We start from the raw sequence: 24,622 nt of genomic DNA, 5'->3' as shown, positions 1-24,622 counted from the left end.
AGCCTATAGGCGTGTACAAGGTCCACCTCACTCCCTCTGCAGCCTCCACAATGGACTGAAGCTGTTGGCCAAGCTTCGGCCGCTACCCCTATCCCTACCACCCCTGCGCTCTCCTCCCTCATTCCATTTCCTCATTCAAGACGCACCCCTTCCGACCAGAACCAAAAGCCGGCGTCCGATCATTCCAGGAGCACACCCAAAGACGTCCTGGCGCGCCCCGGACTCGCTCCCCCGAACTTGTTACGCCCCTACCCGCAGCTTTGTTTATTTCTCCTGCCCCCGCCCCCTTCCCGGTGGAACTCCAGGCGGCTCGTACTGGGCAAGCGCAGGAACGCTGCGCATGCTCCCCAACCACGACTTTTTTTTTTTAAGGCGAGGGAGGGGGAGGCGCGAGCCCGGTCTCAGCTGCTGCAATCTGTTGCGCCCGTTCCGCGAGCCGGCAGATCCGGGTCTCGTGGCAAGGAGTGACGTGGTCAATCGAATCAAAACAGAGGAGGAGGAAGGAGGTGGCGGCGGTGGCGGCTTCGGTGGTAGCTGCCGCGGTCACAGCATCAGCATCAGCAGCGGTTTGTGGGGGGCTCGGGACTTCGTCTGTCTTTCGTTCCAGCTCCTCCTTAGCCCGTTTGTTGTCCCGGGAGGGTGAGTCTTGACCCCGGTCCCCGCACCACCTCGGCCACCGTTTGAGGCCCCCGGCGCCCCCCACTCATGCGCCCCCTCCCCCTCTTCCTCTCCTCCCTGTCTGCCCCGCAGCCCGGTCTGTCTGAGCCGCGGCAGCTGCAGCACCAGCGCCAGCGGCAGTGGCGGCGGCCTCCAGCTGTGTGGCTCCAGCTGTGCGGCTCCAGCTACTCGCGGGGGGGGGGGGGGCTGGGAGAGAAAGCCTCGGGCGCCCCGCTGGGCCCCGGGCTTCTCGATGTGGCTTTCTTTCTCCGGGAAGAGTCTCGGGCAAGGGAAAGTGTTCAGTAAATGGGTGGTGATTTTATTTTTAGTGTTAAGATGAACAGCTGTCTCTGAGTATGTGTGCGATAGTTTAGGCCGGAGAAAGAGGAAATGGTAGAAACGCCCCCCAAAACCCAAGCCCAAACCCAGAAATCCCAGTGGGAGTCCTTTGCCACAGCCCCCCTTTCCATTGCTGGGTGGGATTCCTTTGTTGTGATTTTATTCGAGACGAACTTCGTCTCTCTCCGTCTCCCTTTTAAAATTCTCTCCCCTCCTTTCTTTTATACGAAGACCGTGGAACACCAAATGTATTGTACACCCGAACATCCCAGTTTTCCTTTTGGTTTGATAAAGGTGACCCTATTGCAACGTCCTTGTCTTTTGAGGGAATTGAATGCTGCTACTAAAAAGCTCATCCTGCTTGTTTAAAACAATGACATTTATTCCCGAAGGTGGGTGTCTTCTAAACCTCATTTAATCTTGGCAGAAAAAAAAGATGGTTTATTAGCTTTAGAGGCTGTAGGGGGATTTCAGTTATTTTAGTTGCAATAGAGGATGTTGCCTCCGAATAGCAGAAATTGTGTTTCTTAAAGCTGGGTTCTTTTTGACTATCCTTGCAGCTTTTCTTTGATTGTGTGATTAGCTTCAAATGGGATAGTATCTCCTTTTCAGCATAAGAGGATTCCAGTAATATGCTTTGTCAGTACTTTTACTGGTAGAAGTGATAGATCAGACTTACCAGATGTACTCGAATGTGAGGTCAGTCAACAAGCATTTATTTAAATTCAATTATATTTTATTTTCAGTTTTGAATCCTCCTCCTTCCAACTACTTCCTTTCCATCCTTTGAGAATGCAGAAAAAACCAACAACATTATAGTAAGCATTTATTAATGGTCTGCAGTGTGCCATGTATTTTGCTAAGTGCTAAGGATTCAAAGAAAGTAACAAACACCTGGCTGCACTGCTTTGGACTCCATCATGCCCTCCAGGAGCCACATCATCAGGAAACTTTTCATTCCTCCTGGATTTCATTATCCTTGTTACTTACTTCTCATCAGTATCCTCTGTCCCTTTGATTGGAAGGCCAGATGAAAGCAAAAAGTTGCTCTCAAAACCCTCCTTTAAGGAAGGCTCCCAGGTCAGCCATCTCTTCATGTCCCCTCTAATTGCACTCCTTTGGACTCTGAAGTTCTCCTTCTCTCCCCCTTTCAGCTTCCTTTTTGATGTCCTCTTCTCTCATTAGAGTATAAGCTCATTTTGAGGGAGAGAGTAGTGCCTGACACATAGGAGGAGCTTAATAAATGTTTATTGACTGATAAAAACAAGTCCCGTAGTCCAGGAGCTTGTATTCTAATGGAGGAGACTCCATGCTAACGGCTATGCATATACAGGATAAATTGGAGCTAGTTTGACTGGGAGCAGGGAGAGACATGAGACCATCCAAAAGGCTGTTGCAGTAGTGAGTGCCTGAAGTGATGAGGGTCTGCCCCAGGATTAAGGTGGGGGAGGAGGAAGATAATTCATCTCTCTTGGTGGGCTCCCATTCTCTAGCTTTCTATCAGTGTGTTTATGGGTTCTTCCTCCTGTTGGTTCCCAGTGTTACACATAGTTGTGGTCTGCCCCTCAAGGTCCCCAGAACACAGAAGTACCAAGACTGGATCCTGTCCCTTTGTGGCCCTAACTTATTCAGGAGAGGCTCTATTACTAACCCAGCACTAAGAACTTCTTCATTGTACTTTCCCAAAAGACAGAGGGCTAACATTGGTAAAAAAAAAAAAAAAGAAAAAGCTTTTTAGTTTATTTGTTCACTACTATGTTCTTGTGGTTAACAAAGAGAAATGGGGACAAAGTGGAAAAACAGTAAGATATGTATTAAATCCAAGAAGAGACGATTTCATAGGTCACCTGAAGGGTATATTATATTATGGTGAACCAAGGGTCCCTTTAATTGACTTTACAGTGAGCTCACAAGATCTTTATAGACCCTTTGTGTTTCTAGGATTTCAGTTTGAATCCTTATGTAGACATAGGAATACATTACTTTTTTTTGTAAGCAGAAAATTTGATTTTTGATAGGTAAGGAATGGTGGAATTCAATACCTTTTTAAACTCTTCCATAATTTTATGCTGAAACATCATCTTAGTGCTTTAGCCTTCCTTATCGTGCATACCCTTCAATATTTGATCTAATGACCCAATATGTAAAAAAGTAACCTAGACATATTTACTTTCAGTTTCAGTGTTATGTTGAGTAAATTCTTGGTCTCTTAATTGAAGTTTAGATAGACGACCACCTTAGGAAAAGCAACACAAAAAACTTAACCTGTTAACACTCAATCTTAGGAAGAGAAGTTTGCTGCACAGCATCATATGGAGATGTTGTTGGCCTAGTGCAGTAGCTGACAGCACCAAGGAACGTGTCCACTTTGATGTCTACCTGAGAGGTTAAGGACATGACCCCAAACAGCCTAATTTATGTTAGGATGACATATGACATATCTGTTGTACATTTATGAAAACCTTTGTTCTCTATTTTCAACCTGTAGCTTTGTGATAATGTGTTTTAGAAGTTTGTGCATTTTGTGGAATAGCCATTCTGATTCTCCTTTATTTACCTCAATCTTTAAAAGGGTGCCCTTTGTTCCAGTACTTTGAGATTTGTTACTAGTCTGAATTTATCTTAACCAAATTGTTTTTGTCCCTTCTCAGCCTTCATTTCTCTAGATTGAAGACTTCTAATCTTTTAAATATATTCTCATGTGGTAGACCTCTGATTTCCTGAACCAGTGTAGTTGCTTTTCTCTGGATGGTTCCTGGTTACATTATATCCTTTATGCAAAAGGATGTACAGGGTATTTAGATGTGACATGTACATCGTTTTTATGTAAAGATGAGATTAAAGGGTCATAGTTTTAGTTGGAAGGGACCTTAGAGATGATCCTGTCAAACACCTTCATTTTACAAATGAGGAAATTGAGGCCCAGAGAAATGAAGCAACTTGTCCAAGGTTTCACTGGCACTATAATGTGGTGGAATCATTTTCCTGGTTCTAAAGACAAAGCTATTCCCACTGTTCCATGTTTTCTTTTTTTTGTTTGTAACACTTCTCTTGCCCAGGATTTGACTGGGACTTCTTGTCTCCCTAGCCATTTAGAACAATTTGCAGTAACTTTCATGTCCATTTTCTGCATTATAGCTGATGGAATTCATAGTCTTGTGTCTATGGTTCAGCTCCTTTTCTTTAAAAAAAAAAAAGTATTGATGTCTTTTTGTTTTTTACATGGATCATTTTTGGTTATGTTTTCTTTCCCTGACCATGAACTTTCCCTTTTAACAAAGGTTCATGCAACAAGTCAATACCTCTACTGCTCTACCTTTCCACAAAGTAGAGGGAGGTACAGTTTTATCAGTCTCTCTCTAGGACAGACATTGGTCTTAATTTATTTTGTATCAGTTTATACAGATCTCATGCTTATCTGAATTCCTTATTCATCATTTCTTATGCCATAATTTTTTTGTTACATTCATGTAACAAATATAGGTGCAGCCACAGGAAACTTGGGATGGAGAAGGCACTGTTAATCTATAACAGATGAATCGAACAGTCTAACAATGTTGGAAATAAGACCACAACAGACTTTTGAGGGTACTATGGGATGTGCCAGCCATTTTCCCCCTTTCATATTGGCAAAGCACGCACTCTAGTAACTAGGTGGCCGCTTCAGCCTCTGCTGCTGCTGCTGCTGCTGCAACTCTGGAGATCTGAAGACCTCTAAGGCCCTTCTAACTCTATGGTTCCTATGCTCAATAATATACTTAATATACAGCCACTACAGCACACAAGTAGAAGCATTCATATGAAGTGATTTTCTAAGTAAACACAAATGACTAATAGCTTTAGCAAAGGCACGGGATGCAAAATAGTACTAGAAAATTTTTCTGCACTTCTAATTAATAACAAAAATTATTGTTTTTGTTATTAATTAGAAGAAATGGAGAAATACCATTAAAAATAAATACAAAAAAAGCATAAAGTATCTAGGAGTCAATCTAGATACACTCAAGTCTTATAAAAATATAGTTACAAAACACTTTTCAGAAATAAAGGAAGACAAATAACTGGAATGATGCATCTTTGTTAGACTATACCAACATAAAAAGACCAACCTGCATTCATTTACAACTTTCATATTACAGCATTAAATGAAGAAAAAGCCCCTCAAACCTTTTTGTTCCCCTTCTGTTTCTTCAGTGACAGAGGACACTAAGAATCACAGTTTTTGGATCTCCAATTATCTTTAACTATTGCTACTCTAAATGTGAACTCCTTGTCCAAGGATCTATGAGCAGGGCATGCTGCCAGAGTAGGTGAATGTCAATTTTCACATTCCTGCTAATATGGAATTAGAATAAGAGAATCCTGAGACAGTTACTCCTGGTGAGGCACAGAGAGGAATGGGAGGCATTAGTTTTATTGTATATTGTTATTGTATCCCTAAAGGTAATAAAATATTATCAGGGGTATCTGGTCATCTCTTATTATAATATTTACAAGTATTCCCAAGAAATTAATTGCTGTTTATGTAGCATTATCAGTTGCTCAAGATGAAGAGGTAGAGAAATTCTATGTTGAACTCTGTAAGACCTTCCAAATTAAATCAATAATTACCCTTAATAACTTCAAAGGTGGGAAAAGGTGAAGAATCATTGTTCAGGAAAAAGAAATGACAAGCCTCAAATCTTTGTCATATACAACTAAGACCAATACCCTGAAACCAATTCCCTTCAGCTCACACTCCACCAAATTGGCAGCCTTTCATCTCATGGCTGTCATAAGCCTTCTGGGCCAGTGATTACCTTACCATCTTACCACCCAAACCTCTCCTCCCTGCTCTTTTTCATTTTTCCACTAAGAGTGAATCAGACAGGATGATCAGGTATGAATGAGTGGAGACCTGCAATACCGACTAAATTAAAAAAAATTTTTTCCCCAGACCCACTCCCCTTCCAAATTTGCCTATTTCCATTCTCAGTCTCTTTCTCATCTTTGACTGTCACTCAACTAAAACTGCTGTCTTCAAAGACAGTCTGTGAGCCCCGAGGGCCCCTGATGAGTATTACCCAAGTGATCTCTTAATTGCCATATATAATGACCTTTACTTAATCTTAATCCTTTTTGACCTCTCCACTGTAACTGAGGCACTTGGATGTTTGGGTTGCTAAATGTGATACCTATAAAAATTCATCTGCACACTTTTAAGATTTTTAAAGGAGATATTCTCATTTATTAAAAATCTTCTAAATAAATTTCGGTATAAATGTACTGAAAATGAGTTTTATACTTAATTTGTGAAAAATGTTAAAATGGATTACAATGGATTATCAAGAAGGAAGATGGAAATTAACTAGCAGATTTAAAACAATGGAAACCTTTGACTGATTTGATTGGTGCCTGGGATTGAAAAATTGGTATGGTGATTTAGTAAGCACAACCAGTTATGTATTTCTTCCATTTGGATCTACTGTATTTTTGTGAGATGTCTTTGTCATCTAACAACCATTAAAACCAGTTATTGAAATATATTGAACTTAGAATTTCACCAATTGTTTAATTAGGATCAGATCTTGGAATGGCTATGTCACAAAATGTTCAAAGCTTTTTTTAAAAAATGAAGTACATTCAGTCACATTGCTTTCACTAAAATATTAATATTTTAACAAGTTTCTTATATTGTTAAATAAAATATTTTCAAATTATCATTTTTATCTCTTTTTAAAATTTCTATTTTTTGTCTTAAGTTATATAATGTATGTAATTTATACGAGTAAATAATACAAATAAACATACATAGAATACATGCTCAACCATTTTCAGCTGTTGGGGTGTGCAGTGAAATGTTAGGAGACAACTGATATAGTTCAGTCCTCTCATTTTTATAAATGAGTAAGTTGAGGTCAGGAAAAGTGAAAGCCAAAATCAGATAGATAGTAAGTGGCAGAGTTAGAATTCAAATCCAGGTCCTATAACTCCAGGTTCCATGTTGTTTCCATTATATCACATTGCTAGAAAGTACCTATGCTCCAAAGCTATGGTTAAATATCACAATCCTATATGATTTTCTTTCTAGGGTTGCCTTCTTTCTAGGTTGCCTTCCTTGTCTTCAAAATAGTTTGGGTAATGATGAAAGGCATAAATAAAGTAGAAATTTATAGGGAGACCTCTCTCTTGTAATGAGGAAAATCAAGCAAAGACACTCAATACAATGACTCTATGGGATAGTGTAGGCAGGCAGCATTCTGTCCTATGACTAGCCTTCTGCTTGGTTTCCGAGGGGAGAAGAGGATGCTTTGTAATTTTTTTTATCTCCAGGGCCCTGGTATGTTGGTTACTTAGACTTTAAGCCCTCATTTTATAGAAAAACTTACCTAGTTGAGGAAGGGTTAAAATGTTTGTTAAAAATATTTTAATGAAAAGCTGATAGATTTATTCATGACAAAAAAAAATTAGGTAACACTATGAAGAACTAGTCCAGATTTCTATTAAATCTTAATTCGATATGTAGTATTTATGCCACAATTATCTTGTTTTGGAAAAAGTTCCTTTATCATTAATTATTTTCAAATTGGTTTTTTTCATTTCCTATTTTTTCACATTTAGCTCTGTAGTATATATATCCATATATGTAATATACAGAACGTATATTTTTTAAAGCAACAGTATGAAACTGGTCGCTTGACTGAATCCGGTTTCAAATAGCACAGATGCAAAGCTACCAGACTTTTTATAGATAACCATGTTGACTTGAACCACTGTAGAAAATAGGAAATATCTTGAGGTGTTACAAACCAAACTTAATGGTAAATATGCTTGCTGCTGTCATGTTTGATTTTGCAACTGATTTTAAACGCATAATTACTGGTGTAAAAAGCAAATAAAGTCATGACTTTATTGAAAACGTGAACATCACAAAATAGTGATATTTGGAACTCCACTCAAAATAAATCCTTAAATGTGACTGTCAAACGCTTTCCTCTTCCTACCTTAACCTTTCTTCAGGCTATTCTTTAAGACTAGAATAGCTTTCCCTGTCATTCTTTACTTTCCTTTTATGTATCCTTTAAGCCATCTCAAGTGCCACTTAATCCAGGAAGGTCTCAATATAAAGAGAAACATTGAAAGATGGCAGGATTTACTTTTTTTGTAGGAAGAAGTGAGAACCAGAGTCTACCAGACTTGTAATGTTTTCAGTGACTTAAAACTCGGCTTGGTTTTAACTCCTCTCAACAAGATGCTTCTCCCAGGTTAAGCTGATCACTCCCGAGCCCATCCCTGTGCACTGACTGACTCATCCTTGGATATTCAGGCACCTTCCCACCTTCCCTCAGCCTCCTCTGCCCTCTAATTATAGGGCTGAAAGGTGAAACATTAAACTCCTTCTTAAGCCTTGCTGTATGGAGGGCAGCACGTAGACTTTGCAGCTCACTCCACTTTCCATCTGCAGTTCTGCTTGGCTGCAACTGTACGGAACAAGATGGGGGGCCTGACTGGGGATCCCCTGCTGTCTCCTTCCTCCTTAGCTGCTCTCCCTCAGCTTCCTTTTGTGTATTGTCTTCCCTCATTAAACTGTAACCTCTTTGAGGTCAAGGACTGCCTTTCTTTTTTTTTTTTTTTTTGTATCCCCAGTGCTTAGTACAGTGACTGGCACATATTAGGCATTTAATAAAAGTTTGTTGAATTGAATTGGTTAAATTTTATTCTTCAATACTCATGCATTTGTATGCTTCAGTATTAGTTTTTGGTTCTTAGCCAAAACACAACCACAGCGTCACTTTTTTTTTTTAAAGAGACACTTGTGATCCTACGTTTGAAACTGTTAACTCAGTGTTGAGTAAAATCTAAGACATCGATGAGAACAATTTCTTATTTTTACCTGGAGACTAGTAACTAATTAAAATGTTAGTCATCTCCATGAAATAAGCACATTTCAGTTTAGAGCATAAAAGTTAAATTTTCCAAATCTAATTTTGCTTATCAGATAGGAATGCTTTTTCGTTTTGGAGAGCTTAACAACTATTGCATCCTTTCTTAGCCACTTATTTCCTGTGTGGCCTTGGGAAAATCTTTTAAACTCTGTGGACCTTAGTTTCATCACACGCATAAAACAAAAGGAAGGGGCTAGAAGATCCAGGTCTCATCCAGTTCTAAAACCTGTAATATTACACAAGGTAAGTTCTGAAGAGCTTTTGTTAGCAACTTGTAAGTTCACAGTCTGTTTATTAAACAAGATAAGCACTAAGCTCTCTGTTTAAAAATTTTAAAAAATATCCTCAGATTTGAGTTAGCAAGGGTCCTCAGAAGTCACTTAGTTTAATTGTACTGAACCAGGAACCCCCTCTACAGCTTCACCAATAAATCGTGATCCAGTTTTCATTTGAAGAGCTTTGGTGATGAGGAGCCCACTCCCTTCCAAGGCAACTTAGTCCACTTTGGGGCAATTCATATTAGAAAGTTTTCCTCAAGTTCCAGCCTTAATCTTCCTGTCTGTCCTTTTAACCATTGTTCCTAGTCTGACTCTTGCAGCCAGACAGAACAGATCTAAGTAATAACCCTTCAACTATTACTATTTGTGACCTGAAAATGTATTACAAATCATCTTCTCTTGATTAAACATCACCAGTTTCTTGATTAAACTTTTTCAGTTCCTTCACGTTACCGTTGTATGTCTTCTGCCATCGCTCAGTCTTGATGTTGCTAAAAGGAGACCCTCCAAACTGAAAATAATATTCTAGATGTGCACTCTGGAGGGCAGAATTTAACAGGACTGCTTCCTCCCTTATTCAGAATACTGTGTTCTGTTGTCAGTTCAACCTCAGGTTGCATTAGTTTTTTAAACTGCCATCCTGCATTAATTTAAGGGTAGCTAGGTAGCTATGTGCCATAAAGACTCAGCTTCCTGAGTTCAAATCTGATCTTAGACACTAGTAGTGTAACCCTGGACAAGTCACTTAATCCTGTTTGCCTCAGTTTCCTTATCTGTAAAATGAGCTGGAGAAGGAAATGGTAAACCACTCTAGTATCTTTGCCAAGAAAACCCCAGATGAGGCCACAAAGAGTCAGACACGACTAAGCAACAACAAAACCATTGATGTAATCAATTCTTATGGTATAGTAATATTCCATTTTCACATGCATATATAATTTGTCTTGGGTGGGGGAGGGGCAAGATGGGGAGAAAATTTGGAACTCAAAATCTTGTGGAAATGAATGTTGAAAACTAAATATAAATTAATTAAAAATTAAAAAAAAAGAATTGCTATAAATATTTTTGTACACATAGTTCCTTTTCTTCTTTTTTTCCCCCCCTTTGAGTTATAGGCCTAATAGGTGGTATAGCTGAGTCCAAAGGTATGCAGAGTTTGGTAACTTTCTGGACATTGTTCCAAATTTCTTTCCATGATGGCTAAAAGTTCACCAGCAGTGTGTGATTATACGTATTTTCCCACTGCCATCTCAGTGTACATAAGTCCTTTTTTTTTTTAAATTTCTTTAGGATACAACTTAATTAGGATAACACTGGATAAGTAAATTGGGTAGTACTGTCATTTTTAATATATTGGCTTGACCTACCCATGCGCAATTCATGTTTCTCTAATTATTTAATTCTTTTTATTTCTGCAGTGTTTTATAGTTAGATTTATATAGTCTCTGAGTGAATCTTGATAGATAATACTGTATTTTAGTAAAGTGTCTGTAGTTATTTTGAATGGAATTTTTCCTTTTCAAGCTACTCTTCTTGGGTTTTGTTGGATATATGTAGGAATGCTGAATATTTGCATAGATTTATCTTATATCCTGAAACTTTGCTGGATTTTGTTTCCTTTTTACCTGTGCTTATTCCCTTAATTTCTTTTTACCTTATTGCTATAGCTAGCATTTTATTTTATTTTGTTTTTCTTAGACACATTTCCTCATTATTCATGTTATGAAAGAAGAATCAGAACAAAAGGGGAAAACCACGAAAAGAAAAAACAAAAAAAAGTGAGAAAATAGTATGCATCAATTTGCATTTAGACTCCATAGTTCTTTCTCTAGATATGGATAGCATATTCCATCATGAATCTTTTGGAATTGTCTTAGATCGTTGTATTGCTGAGAAGAACTAAGTCAATCAAAGTTGTTTGTTGCACAGTATTACTGTTACTGTGTGCAACGTTGTCCTGGTTCTGCTCCCTTCACTCAGCAGGTTTTTCTGAAATCAGCCTGCTCATCATTTCTTATGAAATAGTAGTATTCCATTACTTTCATATACCACAACTTGTTCAGCTGTTCCCCAATTGATGGGCATCTCTGTCAATTTCCAATTCTTTGCCACAAAAAGAGCTTGTATAGCTAGCATTTCTAGCACTGTGTTGATGATAATGGGCATCTTTGCTTCACCTGATCTTACTGAAAAAACCTTTTATTTCCATTACATTATCTGCATTATGTGTAATGCTGGAAAGCTCTTTAACATTCAGTCATTTGGGAGTTACAATTGATAGTATTCCTAAACAAAGAGGAATTTCACAATATGATAGAACATGGTTACATAACTGAAATAAAAGTTCATCAAACAGGACAATTGTCTCTTAAAATGAAAACACTTAAGATGTTGTTAAATCCCAGAAAATTACTTCCTAAACCATTCAGTCCTGTCAAGGATGAAGAGAGCAATGACTTTTAACTAGATTAAGGTGTTCCTAGTCTAAATTTGGTTATCACTCTTAATACTTTTTCTAGGACCTTAGAATGGGTTCTTGAACTTTTACCCGGTTTTCTATACAAAAGTGGTTAGGCTTCTGAAAAGGTTAGTTTGAGATATTCTTTTCTTAGAAGGAAGTTTTTTTTTTGGTAAATCTGGAAGGGATTTAAGACTAGAGAAATATTCATTTCTTAATATTTTCTTTATAGAAAAAAGGAAGTCTTAATGATCCTACCACAGTATGGATAATGTCAGTGTTTTCTACTTTCTGTATTCCTTTTTCTTAGCAGACCTGGGAAATTTTTCCCTTTATATTTTCATTTTACAGCTCTCTTGATCAGATTTGTCAGTCTTCAGGCAAACCTAATTTTTTAAAAACCTCTTCTCATTAGAGGCACTCAGTTCCTGACCAAGAATTTATAGTTTCAATATTTTGGCCCAGAAATCCATGCCTTATTAGCATTTTCTTAAATCGGTGTAACATTTCGCTGATCTGCCTTATTCTCCTGAAATTTTCACCTTCAGTGAGGAGTGATGAAAATACCACATGTTCATATGGTTGTCTGTTTCTGGTGAGAGCATTGCTATCTGTCCATTCAGCCAGGTTCACAACCTCAGTCATTCTGAGCTCTTTTTTCTTTCATTCCTCCCTCTCCCCCCTCCTCCCATCCATTCATTTGTCTTGTCATTTGTACTTGCCAAAATAATTCACATCTCCTCTCCACAACTACCCTACTGGAGGCCCTTATCACCTATTAGTTATTATTCTAATAACTTCTTAATTGGTCTTTCTGCTTCAAATCTCCCTCTGACCAAAAACCATGCTCTCCAGAGTTGTCAAAATGCTACTCCTAAAATATCCATCTCATTATGTTACTTCCCAGCTTTATAAACTCTAGTGGCTTCCTCTTGCTTCTAGGATTAAGGGATTAAGTGCACATCTCTTTCTTTTCCAGGTTTATTGCAAATTATTTTACTTAATGAATCCTTATGTTCTAAACAAACTTGGCCTACTTACTGTAGCCTGTTAGTGTTGTTACATCTCCAATTTCTGTGTTTCTGTTAGATTCTTTAATGGCTCAGCTTAAGTACTGTTTCCTAGATGAAGGCTGTTCTGATTTGTGCTTGTTGTCAGTGCTCTCTCGTAAAAATTATTTGGTTTATATCCTGTATTTATGTGTGTTATAGAGCCCCATCAATAAAATGTGAAATTTTGGAGAGCAGGAACTGTTTAATTCTTGTCTTTGTATTCCTGGTGCTTGGCACATAATGGTGCTTCAAAAATGTTTTTTAAATAAATGAGTGAATTCCCAGGTTATAGTCCCTAACAATGCTTTCTAGCTGATAGCATCATCGGTCCCCATATAAATTGCCACGAGAGGGTAGTGGTTGTCAGGTCTGAGAAATTTTGGCAGAAGCTGGACATTTCATGGATGTATCCCTTATGATGATGGCATGACTCCTCATTGTTGATGTCAGACCAATATTTGGTCATCTTGATCCCTCTCAGTAGCAGCCAGTCAGTGGCAGCATCTCTTCCTTTGATTAGAATTGGATGGTCTCCATTAGGAGCACTTGGGATCCTAAAAATCTGCTGTTTCCTTCCTCAGAGGGTCATCTTCCTCTGCTCATTTTGGAAGGACTTTAGACCTATATGTAGCTCCAGAGATTCTTGTTTCATTCTTCTTGTCACATCTGAAACAGTGATAGCGGTTTAAAAAAAAAAAACAACTCCCACTAATGCCATCAAAAAAAACAAAAACAAAAACACTCCCTCCTTACTTCTGTCTCTGTCTGAGATATCCTAGGTTCTTTCATTTTCTCCCAGCTTCACCTCCGAGAATTACTCGTATTTATTTTGCATACATTTATATATGTTCGTGTTTTCTTGCCCAATAGAATGTTATTGAGGGCAAGGCCTGGTTCATTTTCATCTTCATATGTTGATGTCAACTTGGCACAGAAAATATGTACTTAATAAATGTGCAGATTCTAGTATCTTTGAAGAAATGTTGGTCAATCTGTTTCATTTTCAGGCATTTGTATTTGTATTTTTGTTTCTATTACTTTTTGCTTGTTTTCTTTTTTAAAAAATATTTATTTTTAACATTCTTTTAAAATTTTGAATTCTAAATTCTCTCTCTTCCTCACCTCCCATCCCACCTACTGAGATGGCAAACAATATGATATCAGTCATATATACATATATCAGTTATACATATCCGTATTAGGGGCAAGTAGGTGGCATGGTGGGTAGAGCACAGGCCCTGGAGTCAGGTGGACCTGAGTTAAAATCTGGCCCCAGATACTTTCTAGGTGTGTGATCCTGGGCAAGTCACTTAACCCTGATTGCCTCCCAGAACCCCAAAACAAATATATCCATATTTGCCATATTGCAGAAAAACAAGAAAAACAAAGAGAAAATTATACTTCAGTTTGCATTGAGAGTTCATCAGTTCTTTCTCTAGAGGTAGATGGCATTTTTTCATTATGAGTCCTTTGGAATTGTCTTGGATCGTTTATCATAATGGTCAAGTCTTTTACAGTTGATCATCATTACAACATTGGCGTTACTGTGCACAATGATCTCCCAGTTCTCAATTCACTTTGCATCAGTCTTTGCGTCATATAAGTCTTCCTAGGATTTTCTGAAAGCACCTGCTCTTATTTCTTAGAGCACATCATATGCCACAACTTGTTCAGCCATTCCTCTTGATGGGCATCCCCTCAATTTCAAATTCTTGGCTATCACAAAAAGAGCTGCTATAAATATTTTTGTATGGATAGGTCCTTCTCCCTTACATTTTGATGATTTTAAAAGAAGAATGAAAAGAGAAGGGAAGAATACTTGGCAAAGGTGGAGAGGGAAAGGAAAATCAGGGAAAACTATCTCACATAAATGGGACATGAAAGTAGAAATCTATACAACATGGAGGGGGAAGTAGGGGGAGCAGGTGACGCTTGAACCTTATTCTCATTTGAATTGGTCTTTACAAGATATACATTTGAAACAAGAACATAGACACAGTTAAAATAAGGGGCTGGAGCAGTGCACAGAATCACATTTAAGTGATTAAAGTTCCAGCAGCCTCTCCCTTGGTTTTCTGAGAGTAGCCAAGGCAGAGGGGTTTACAGTAGTATAGTACACAATATAATGCCCTCATGCTGCCATCTGACACAGTGGAAGGTAAGATTCAGTTCAAAAATGTTTTAGTTTAAAGAATTTTATTTGCCATACAGTATGGTACTGTAGATTTCATGTTATGAAAAGTGAATATTGTCTGAAATCATTTTTAAAAAATTGAGATGTTAGCACAAAAGGTCACAGAATTCTCAAGAATTGCTAATGAGAAAAAATGTTTTGCATGTTAACCAATTTTATTTTGTTTACTGAATCTTACAGGTTATTTCATGATTACTCTGTTAGGAAAAGTGTATATTTATCAGAATAAATGTTTTGTTATAGAATTATATTCAGAAAAGTGTATATTTAGCAACATCTAGCAAAATATTACAATTTTTAGTAGGTTCAGTGTATCAGCATTCATGTTTTTGACTTTCAAGCTGTTTTCTAGGAGCTTTACCCCTGCCAAAGTTGAGGATTAACTGTATCTTATCTCATGTAAGCACGAAAGGAGTTTAACCTGTTTAATCCCTTATGATTGCTCATTCATGTTTACTTTTTTATGCTTCTCTTGACTCCTGTGTTTGAATGTCAGATTTTCTACTTGGCCATGGCCTTTTCATTAGGAATATGTAGAAGTCCTCTATTTCATCATAGATTCCTTTTTCTGCCTGTAGGATTATCCTAGTTTTAGACTAATAGTTTTTGGTTGTAAGCCCAGATCTTTTGCCTTCTAGAATACAGTTATCCTTTCCATATGGTGGGGGTTAGCAGTTCGGCATCTCTGTGATCTGGAAAATCCACAGAATTTTTTGGCTCTCCCTTTGTTCCAGAGAAAAAGTCTGAATTTTTTCTTTTTCTTTCATGGAGTGTTTACGGTACCTTCTTGCAAAATTTTGGTTAAGTATTTTTTGGTCGTAGGCTCTGTGTTGTCTGCTGGCCTTTGCGTGTTGGCTGCAGCTTCTGTAAAACCCCCCAAAAATTCCCATTTAATTTCTTATGCCAACCCTTGACTTTTGATATCCTGATTGTGTGGGTCCTTTGTACTTGAATTCTTTATGGCCACTTGCAGTATATTTTCTTTGTTGTGAAAGCTCTGGATTTTTAGTATAATATTCCTAGTAATTTTCATTTTCAGGTTTCTTTCAGGAGGTAACCAGTGGATCCTTACTATTTCTGCCTTGCCCCCTAGTTCTAAGAGACCTGAGCAGATTTCTTCTATGATTTCTTGAAATATGATGTCTAGGCTCATTTATAAAATTGGAAATAATTCAGGCTTTCAGATAGTCCAGTGAACTTTAATTATTTCTCTTTGATTTATTTTTCAGGTTTGTTTTTTTACTACGAAATACTTTACATTTTCTTCTCCTTCAGTCTTTTGATTTTTTTTTTTATTTTCAGTGAGGCAATTGGAGTTAAGTGACTTGCCCAGGGTCACACAGCTTAGTACGTGTCAAGTGTTTGGTCTGAGGCCGGATTTGAACTCAGGTCCTCCTCACTTCAGGGCAGGTGCTCTATCCACTGTGCCACCTAGCTGCCCGATTTTATTTTCTGTTTTCATGTTTCTTGATGTGTCATGGAGTCATTGGCTTCTCTTTGGTCAATTCTAATTTTTAGGGTTTTATTTTCTTAGGTAAGCTTTTGTTCCTCTTGTTCTAAGCTGTTAATTCTCTTTCCATATATTTCATTTCTTTTTTCATTTCTTCCTCTACCACTCTCATTTTTTAAAATAAGCTTTTGATGTCTGTTTTTTTTTCTGTCATCATAATGTTTCATACACATGTTCTTTTTCTTCCCCTTTGTGCAAATGTGCACGCACATTTCAGTTCTTAGTGACAGCATCAGAATTCAGTGGTCTTCTGATTCTGTAGCCAGTACTTTTGCATTGCATCCTCTGGTGACTTGGATAGCAGATTGTTCAGTGATATTTGAAGCAGTGGTTTTTTTCTCCCATCTCAACAATTTCTTTTCTCCCTGAATTGATTTTGTCCATTGTGAAGGCTTTAACATTTTATGTAATATAACTTTTCTAATTTGTCTCCAATGATTACCTCTATCCCTTATTGTTTATAATTCTCCCACTAGCCATAATTTTGAAAAGTACTTATTTTCTCCACTAATTTTTTTTAATCAGGTCAGGTATCCATTTGGAATTTCTTACGGTAAATGGGATGTTTTTCTAAACCTAATTTCTGCCCAGCGGCTTTCCACTTTACCCAGCAGTACTCAAATAGGGAGTCCTTGCCCCAGTAACTTAAGTTCTTGAGTTTAGTAACCACTAGGCTACTGGGCTTTTTTGTTTGTTTATTTATTTTAATATTGTTCCTGGTGCTCCCTTACCAAGCCTGGTTCACTCTTCATGCTTTCTTACTCTTATCTTATTTTGTCCTACTTAGTTGTCATTTGATAGTTGATTCACACTAAATCTGTAAATTAGTTTATGTAGTATTTTTATTATATCATATGCCATAGGTTTTTAAGTTAGGGTATAGAATTTTGAGATTGAGAGAAGCAAAGATTAATTATTTTATCGTACATTGGAAGGTGATTTATCTAATCATAATTCCACTTTATAAATAAGGAAACTGAGAATGACTTATCTGAGGTCAGCTAGGTAGTAATAAGACCTCTTGACTCCCAATCTTATATTATACTAATTTCTTCTAAGTTTTCATATTTATGATAGCATTAATGTAGCCTCAGATATTTTCTTTTTTGAGGAAATAAAAGAATATTTTAGCAGCAGGAGTGATTTTATATATTAGTAGATTATAGTTAGATTTTTCTTTGTACTGTATGTACTCTTATCTTTTATTTTAACTACTCCTTTATTAAAAGGAGATGTGGTCAAGGCTTGTACATATGAAAAGCTACTAACATCGGCTCCCTCAAATTATTTCCTAACAATTTAACTTTAACAAATATACCAGTGTTGTTTGTTGTGTTATATCTGATTTTTAGAGGCTGAATTCTACATTTAGACATAAAGCACCATTTTAAGGAGAGCTACCTTTTCCCCATCTTTCTTGGAACAGGGAAAGATCATTATATGATTATTTCAGCTTTCCATGCTTTCTTTACTGTCTTATTCCCTTCCAAGTACTGGCCTTCTTGCTCTAATTTGAAAGAAACAAAAACAAACCCCCCCCCCCCCCCAAAAAAACAACTTTAATTCCAGACTTTACGCATTTTCACTGGCTGAATACTGTGTCGAGAATTCTTTCTCATCCTTTAAGACTCAGCTAAAATCCCATCTTCTACAAAAAAGTCTTTCCCAGTCTGCCTTCATGCTAGTGCCTTCTCCCTGTTGATTATTTCCATTTTATCAGGTATATATTGTGTTTTACATATTTATTTGCGTATTGTCTCCCCTAGTAGACTGTGAGCTCTTTGAGAGTAGGAGCTGTGCTAAACACCACAGTGTTTGGTAAATAAAATCACTTAATAAATACTTGTTGACTGTTATTTTGATTTAACTGAATCTTGTCATTCCTCTCCCCAACATTTTTTTAGATTATTAATACTAATAGTGGAGGTATGTGTCCTTTTGTATTGGCAGGATGGTGTTAGCATTTACCCTTTTATTTGACCAGATCCTTAGTGCCTTTCATGTTGAGTTTACATTGTTGTAATGATTGTGTGTATTATTCTTTTGACTTGTATTTTTTCTTTCTGTACTACTTGGTATGTCTTCCCATATTTCTTTGAATTCATATTTATCATTCTTTATGCTGTAGTGATATTTCATTTATTATCCCTCAATTCCATCTTTTATAACAAAAATCTTGTGAACATTTTTGTATATATGGACCTTACCTTGCTTGTCATGAACCTCTTTTAGATATACTGTAGTACAAGAAGTAGAATCTCTGGGTTAAAGGATATGAAATATTTAGCAACTTCTCAGAACTGTCTTTCACAGAAATGCATGTCGCATTTTCTTGAAAGTTTTTGGGTTTTTTTTTCGCATCTATTGACTGTTGTTACTAATAGGAATTATGCCACTATCTATCTGGTGTTGGATTCTTGGTGTCAGTTCAGTTCAATGATAGCAAATAGTTTAGTTTTTATTCCTATGGTTTCTTTGCCAATGTTTTCCTTATTTTTGAATTATTATTTATTAGTAATATTGGTTTATAACTCTCTGCTTACATACACAAGATATTTCCTTCATTTTAGCATCAGGACTTCATAGTAAGAGTTTGGTAGAGTCCTTTATTTCTCTGTATTGAAAACAGGAAAAGAGGTGCAAGCATGATTTCAGGTAAATAACAAAATTTAAAACAAACCAAGAAGCTGTGTTATGCTTATGTGTTCCATAGATAAATGTCAGTATGAGACATATAAACTTTAGAAGATATAGTGAGTATGCAGGGAAGTGGGACCTACTATGTACCATGTGCTCTGTGCTAAGGTCTTTACAAATAGGATCTTATTTGATCCTCATAACAACCCTGGGAAGTAGGTACTGTTGTAGTCTCATTTTCCAGTTAGGGAAACTGAGGCAAACAAAAGTCAAATGACTTGCCTGAGATCACACAGCTAGTAAGTGTCTGAGGCCAGATTTGAACTCAGGTCTTCCTAACTCCAGGCCCAGCACTCTATCCACTGAACCACTTAGCTAGCTGCCTGTAAATGGGCTTATAGGAAAGGTAAATGGAACACCAAAAGACCTAAGTAGATGTAGGTATTTCCTCTAGTAATTCAGAAGGCAACTTATCCATGCTTGCCCACGAACTCTTGTTCAGGTTTTCTTATCATTTTGACATAGGCTATTTCCCCAGTGTTTTGGATTCTGTCTTGGAGTTATTCTGACATTGCAAGGATACTATTGGAGCACACAGGATGACCATTAGGTATCCCTTTGCCCAGGCATAATTGTAGGAGACTTTAATATTCCCCTTTCTGGACTTAAATGTGATAGGTAAACAGCAAGGAAATTATGGGTTTGAATATAATATTGGGAAAATCTGTATTTGACAGATATGTAAAGAGGATTGATCATTTGAATTGATTGATTAATTGATCATCCCCAAAATGAGGATATCCTTTATATAGGGATTCTCATGAAAGTTTATTTCTCAGTAGAATTTAAGAATTCATGAAATAATAACAGTGGATATAGAATAAAATAAAAATGAAAAAACTATCTCCCATTCAGCTATAAATATCATTCTGTTGTCTTTGGATAGCCCCATAAATAAGTAAAACACCAAATCACTGGAGCAGTACAAAATTAAAGAGGTAATGTTACAGTGTGACAAAATTTAAAAGCAGGTAAGACAAGTGAATACTCTCAAACTTTAAAAAAAAACTTATTACATAGACTACATTTTAAAATTAACTACTTTGTACTACTGTCTTGTAATCATCTCTCTTTTTTTTTTTAACTTCTCTTCCTGATAGGTATTAAACAGTTTTGTTGAAATCATTCTTGGTAATCATGGCAGAAGGTGGATTTGATCCCTGTGAATGTGTTTGCTCTCATGAACATGCAATGAGACGACTGATCAATCTGGTAAGATTAACAGGAAATTTTTACCCTGCGTTGCCTATTCTGTTTTGTTTTGATGTATACTTTTCCATTTTTGGCTATGAAAGAATGTTATATACTTAAATTGAAATGTTGCCTTCACTAAAAGCCATGATGTATATTTTGTGATCAGTAGATTTATTAATAACTAAATATCAGTTCATTTTCTGATATAGCTAGCTAAAATGTTCTGCATTCATTCAATCGGAAGTTAATAAGGTAGAGGCTTCTGTTACATAGAATACACAAGTTACTAGTCTGAGCCATTTCATTCAAATAACCTTCAACAAACTAAAGCTTATTTGTACTCTTGTTGTTGTCAAATTATTGTCTAATTTTAATATGTACCACAGCAACCTTTGTATAACAGATTTCCAAGCCTTAGCTTGTGACCTCCTTAACTTTGCATGCAGTATATATTTGCTACAACAAAATCAAAGTACAAAAAAAATGTGAAGAATCATGGTGCATTTGTTATAATGGAATACATCTTGAATAGTTGATATTTGCAGCGTATAAACTCAGTTATAAGACTAGCATGGGTAGGATTATTTAAGTCTGTCAAGAATTTGTACTCTCTATTGTACTTATAATTTGATAATAATTTAAATTTAACTTAAAGCATGTAAAAATATGCCTTTTATTGTTTGCAATATTCTTGTGAAGCTAGATAAAGGTGTCTAAATGCTTGTTGGTTTAGTTAAGGAGCAAATGTTTAATCTAATGCTACCATATACTTATTTCAAGTATGCTTCTTTTAAATGGCTTTTCTTTGGGGATTAGTCTATACTGTACATAATAACCAACTTTTAAAAGGGTGCCTTCTAGAGCAAAGATTAAAATGAGAGATCAAAGAATTTTAAAAGAGACACAAAGGAAATGGGTATGCAGGTGGAATGGGAGCACTGTAATAGTGATACCTTTCTTTACATGCAGGTGAACTAAAAAATGCCATTTGTGAGGTTGTCAACCATTTTTCATGTCTAGATCCATTTATCCATAGGGATAAATTTTACTTTTTTTTTTTTTTAATTTATTAAATTTATTTTTTTTTGTGAGGCAGTTGGGGTTAAGTGACTTGCCCAGAGTCACACAACTAGTAAATGTTATGTGTCTGAGGTCACATTTGAACTCAGGTCCTCCTGACTCCAGGGCTGGTACTCTCCCACTGTGCCATCTAGCTGCCCCAGATAAATTTTACTTTGAAATTATAGGAATCTAGTTTATAATTTAACTATTTCAAATTTTCCTAAAAGAATAACTTTCTTATATAAGTTGATTTTTTTCATAATTTTCCTCTTTTTTTTATACTATAAATGTTCCTTTTGATCTGAATTCTTTGTAGTACTGTTTTTCTTATTTTAAAAAAGTGCTGACAGAATTGGCATCCAAAAGTGTTTTGACAAGCTAAAGTATTGAGTTGGGGCTCATAAAATGAAATTCAGTAGGGAGAAATATAAAATGTTACTCTGGAGTATTGTGTTCAGTTCTGGGTGTCTTATTTTAAGAAGGGTATTGATAAACTGGAGAAGAACAAGGACAATGAAACGCCTTGAGTTCTATCATATCCTATCAGTTGGTGACCCTGTGTGTTTAGGTTGGAGAAGATTCAGGGGGCTATAATTGTCTTAGATATTTGAAAGAGCTATCTCATGGAGAAAGGATTAAACTTGTTTTGTTTGGCCCCCAAAGGCAGAACAGGAAGCAATAGGTAGAAGTAGCAAGGAGGTCAATTTAGATTAGATTGATAGAAAATACTTCCTAACAGTTAGAGCTGCCCAAAAGTTGAGTTGGTCTCTCTAGAGAGGTGGTGAGTTGGAGGTTTTCAAACAAAGACTGGTTTTTATTCACTCAGGTACATATTATAATAGATACTCATTTCACATATGGTTTGGACTAAATTAAATGGCAGACAGCTAGATTGTTCAGTGGATAGAGCACTGGACCTGGAGTCAGGAAAACCTGCATTCAGATGTGGCCTCAGACACTTGCTAGTTGTGTGACACTGCGGGGTGAGTCATTTAACCTTTGTTTACCTTAATCCACTGGAGAAGAAACTGGCAAACCACTTCAGAGTCTTTGCCAAGAAAAACCCCACGGACAGTATTGATGTGCTATAGTACATGGGGTCACAAAGAGTTGGATGTGACTGAACAACAATAACGAAATTAAATGGTTACTGAGGTTCCTTCCCACTTAATTATATGATTTCTATGATTATGTATATAGTAGGTCATAGCTAGAATACTTATGAGAGGGCAGCATTTCCTTTTCCTACAACTGACATGGCAAAAATAAATTATTTTCAATATCAAATGGAATACACTGAAAATATTGAGGGCCTCAGAAAAATTAAATACACTGAACAAATGAGGGTCCCAGAAAAATTAAAAGTGTCTTCATTAATGGTCGAGTTGGAGCCAGGATTCCAGAGGGGTCCACATATAGTAAAACAATGCAGGTTACAGACTAGATTGTTATAGCAGATAGTAGTGAACACATTTTATTTCCAAGATAAGCAGACCCTTACACCTTATCTGATTAACAATCTTAAAACCCGTGTCATTGAAAACATCTCCCTGTATTCTTATCCTTAGTAAGAGAGCAGATGATTTGCTGAACTTAGAAAAGGCCATCCCTCCAACTTCTCAAAATTAAGATGAAAAATCACATTTAGAGGAAGAACACTGTGCAGCTAGCAGTCTAAGAATTAGAATTTGGTGGATGAAAACTATCAAAATGATTAATTGGTCAGAAGTGATTCTATGTAGCATTGACCAGCTTCTGCCCTAAGATATTCCAAGGTTGCAGTCCCTGCTTTGGCCCCAGAATATTCTATGGCACCATCACAACAAGCCTGTGTTTTTCCTCTCTATGTGTTTTACCTGAAGATAGAATCTGATCTCTACTCCTGCCATTTTGTTTGTGGGGTTTTCTTTTTTTTTTTTTAATTTTTTTTTTAGGTAATTGGGGTTAAATGACTTGCCCAGGGTCACACAGCTAGTAAGTGTCAAATGCTTGGTCTGAGGCCAGATTTGAACTCGGGTCCTCCTGACTTCAGGGCTGGTGCTCTATCCACTGTACCACCTAGCTGCCCCTATATGGTTTTCTCTTACTAGATCTTGGGTGTACTGGATGAATGTTGCTGGTAGGTTTGCTGCTGCAGCTTCTAATGTTCATCATCACTTCATATACATATATGTAAATACACAAACGTGTATGTGTATGTGGAAAGAGCTGGCGTGTTTGTTCATAATCAGTGAAAATAATGTGATTGTTGTAGATAGTTGATGTCCGAAAAATCAAACATTATCAGTGTCAACAACTTCTTGAAGAAGAGAACAAAGGATACCAAAAAGAGAAGTGGTCTTACAGCTTTCTGGCTGCTTAATAATTGGCTTTGGTTTTGCTGCCAGAGGTAACATCAGCTCTAACACACTTGTTATAAGAGCTCAAAGTGTAAAGAATTTGTGGGGACCCCCTGCCCCCCCCAAAAAAAGGAATGTTGGCAGAGGCCACCTTTGTACAGCCTGGCACTAGTGACCTGAGAGAATGATGAAAGCTGGAAAGACAAGTGGAAATATCTGTTCTTAGCCTCAGCCTTAAAAAGACTCAACAATATGTCTTATCTGTGTGAGGGGCCTACACCTTGAAGCAGAGAATAGGTGAATGAAATTCAGTCATCCTAAGTCAGCAAATAATATTGATATTAAAAATAATAATAATAATAGCAGTAACATTTATATAGCATTTTTAAGGTTTACAAAGTGCTTTACATGTGTTATCTCTTTTGATCTTTACAACAACCCTGTAAGGTAGGTACTATTATTATTTCCATTTTACAGATGAGGAAACTTAGGCCAAAAGAGGTTCAGTAACTTCCTCAAGGTCACACAGCTAGTAAATGTCAGAGGCTAAGATTATCTTTCCTCCATGCTTGGCTAAGTCTTAGGCGATTGTATGGGCCACTAAGTAATGCACAGATCACCTGAGCAAAGTGCCTCCTTATCTGTCTGTGGGTTTGAGCGTGTGCTTGTTCTACATGCTAATTTTATTAACTTGGTATTGGCAAGGTTACTGAAGACATTATCAGAACAAGAATAACTAAATCTTGGTTTTCCCAGGGGAAGCCCTAGCTTGGGACATGGGCCAAATGAGGTGCATTTACCAAAGAAGATAATACAAACATGAGTCTAAGGGGCTAGTAGTGTTGACTCTTGCCCAGGCAATATTCACAAAGCATTTGACCGTTCCTGATCTGAATAAGAGAAGGAACGAGATGATA

General features: G+C 37.0%; 1 protein-coding gene across 4 annotated transcripts in view; it reads left to right on the top strand.

The window, feature by feature from the left end:
- The first annotated feature begins 411 nt into the window (after window positions 1–411).
- The window catches only part of SMIM14 (small integral membrane protein 14), a 54,723-nt gene continuing 30,512 nt past the window's right edge, over window positions 412–24,622 (top strand). The window contains exons 1-4 of one of the 4 annotated variants that reach the window (XM_027836297.1): window positions 412–639; window positions 1,228–1,388; window positions 9,029–9,164; window positions 20,211–20,322. In XM_027836297.1, coding sequence (XP_027692098.1) covers window positions 20,248–20,322 — 75 coding nt within the window. In that variant the 5' untranslated portion in view covers window positions 412–639; window positions 1,228–1,388; window positions 9,029–9,164; window positions 20,211–20,247. Of the gene's footprint in view, window positions 640–1,227; window positions 1,389–9,028; window positions 9,165–20,210; window positions 20,323–24,622 lie in introns of those variants that run through there. The other 3 variants (XM_027836298.1, XM_027836296.1, XM_027836295.1) reach the window with 3 other exon arrangements.

Source organism: Vombatus ursinus, unplaced genomic scaffold (assembly GCF_900497805.2).
Source record: "Vombatus ursinus unplaced genomic scaffold, bare-nosed wombat genome assembly UNPS02014818.1, whole genome shotgun sequence".
NCBI classification, from domain to species: domain Eukaryota; kingdom Metazoa; phylum Chordata; class Mammalia; order Diprotodontia; family Vombatidae; genus Vombatus; species Vombatus ursinus.
Note: the sequence above shows the minus strand (reverse complement) of the source record. Positions and strands in the feature narration are given on the sequence as shown.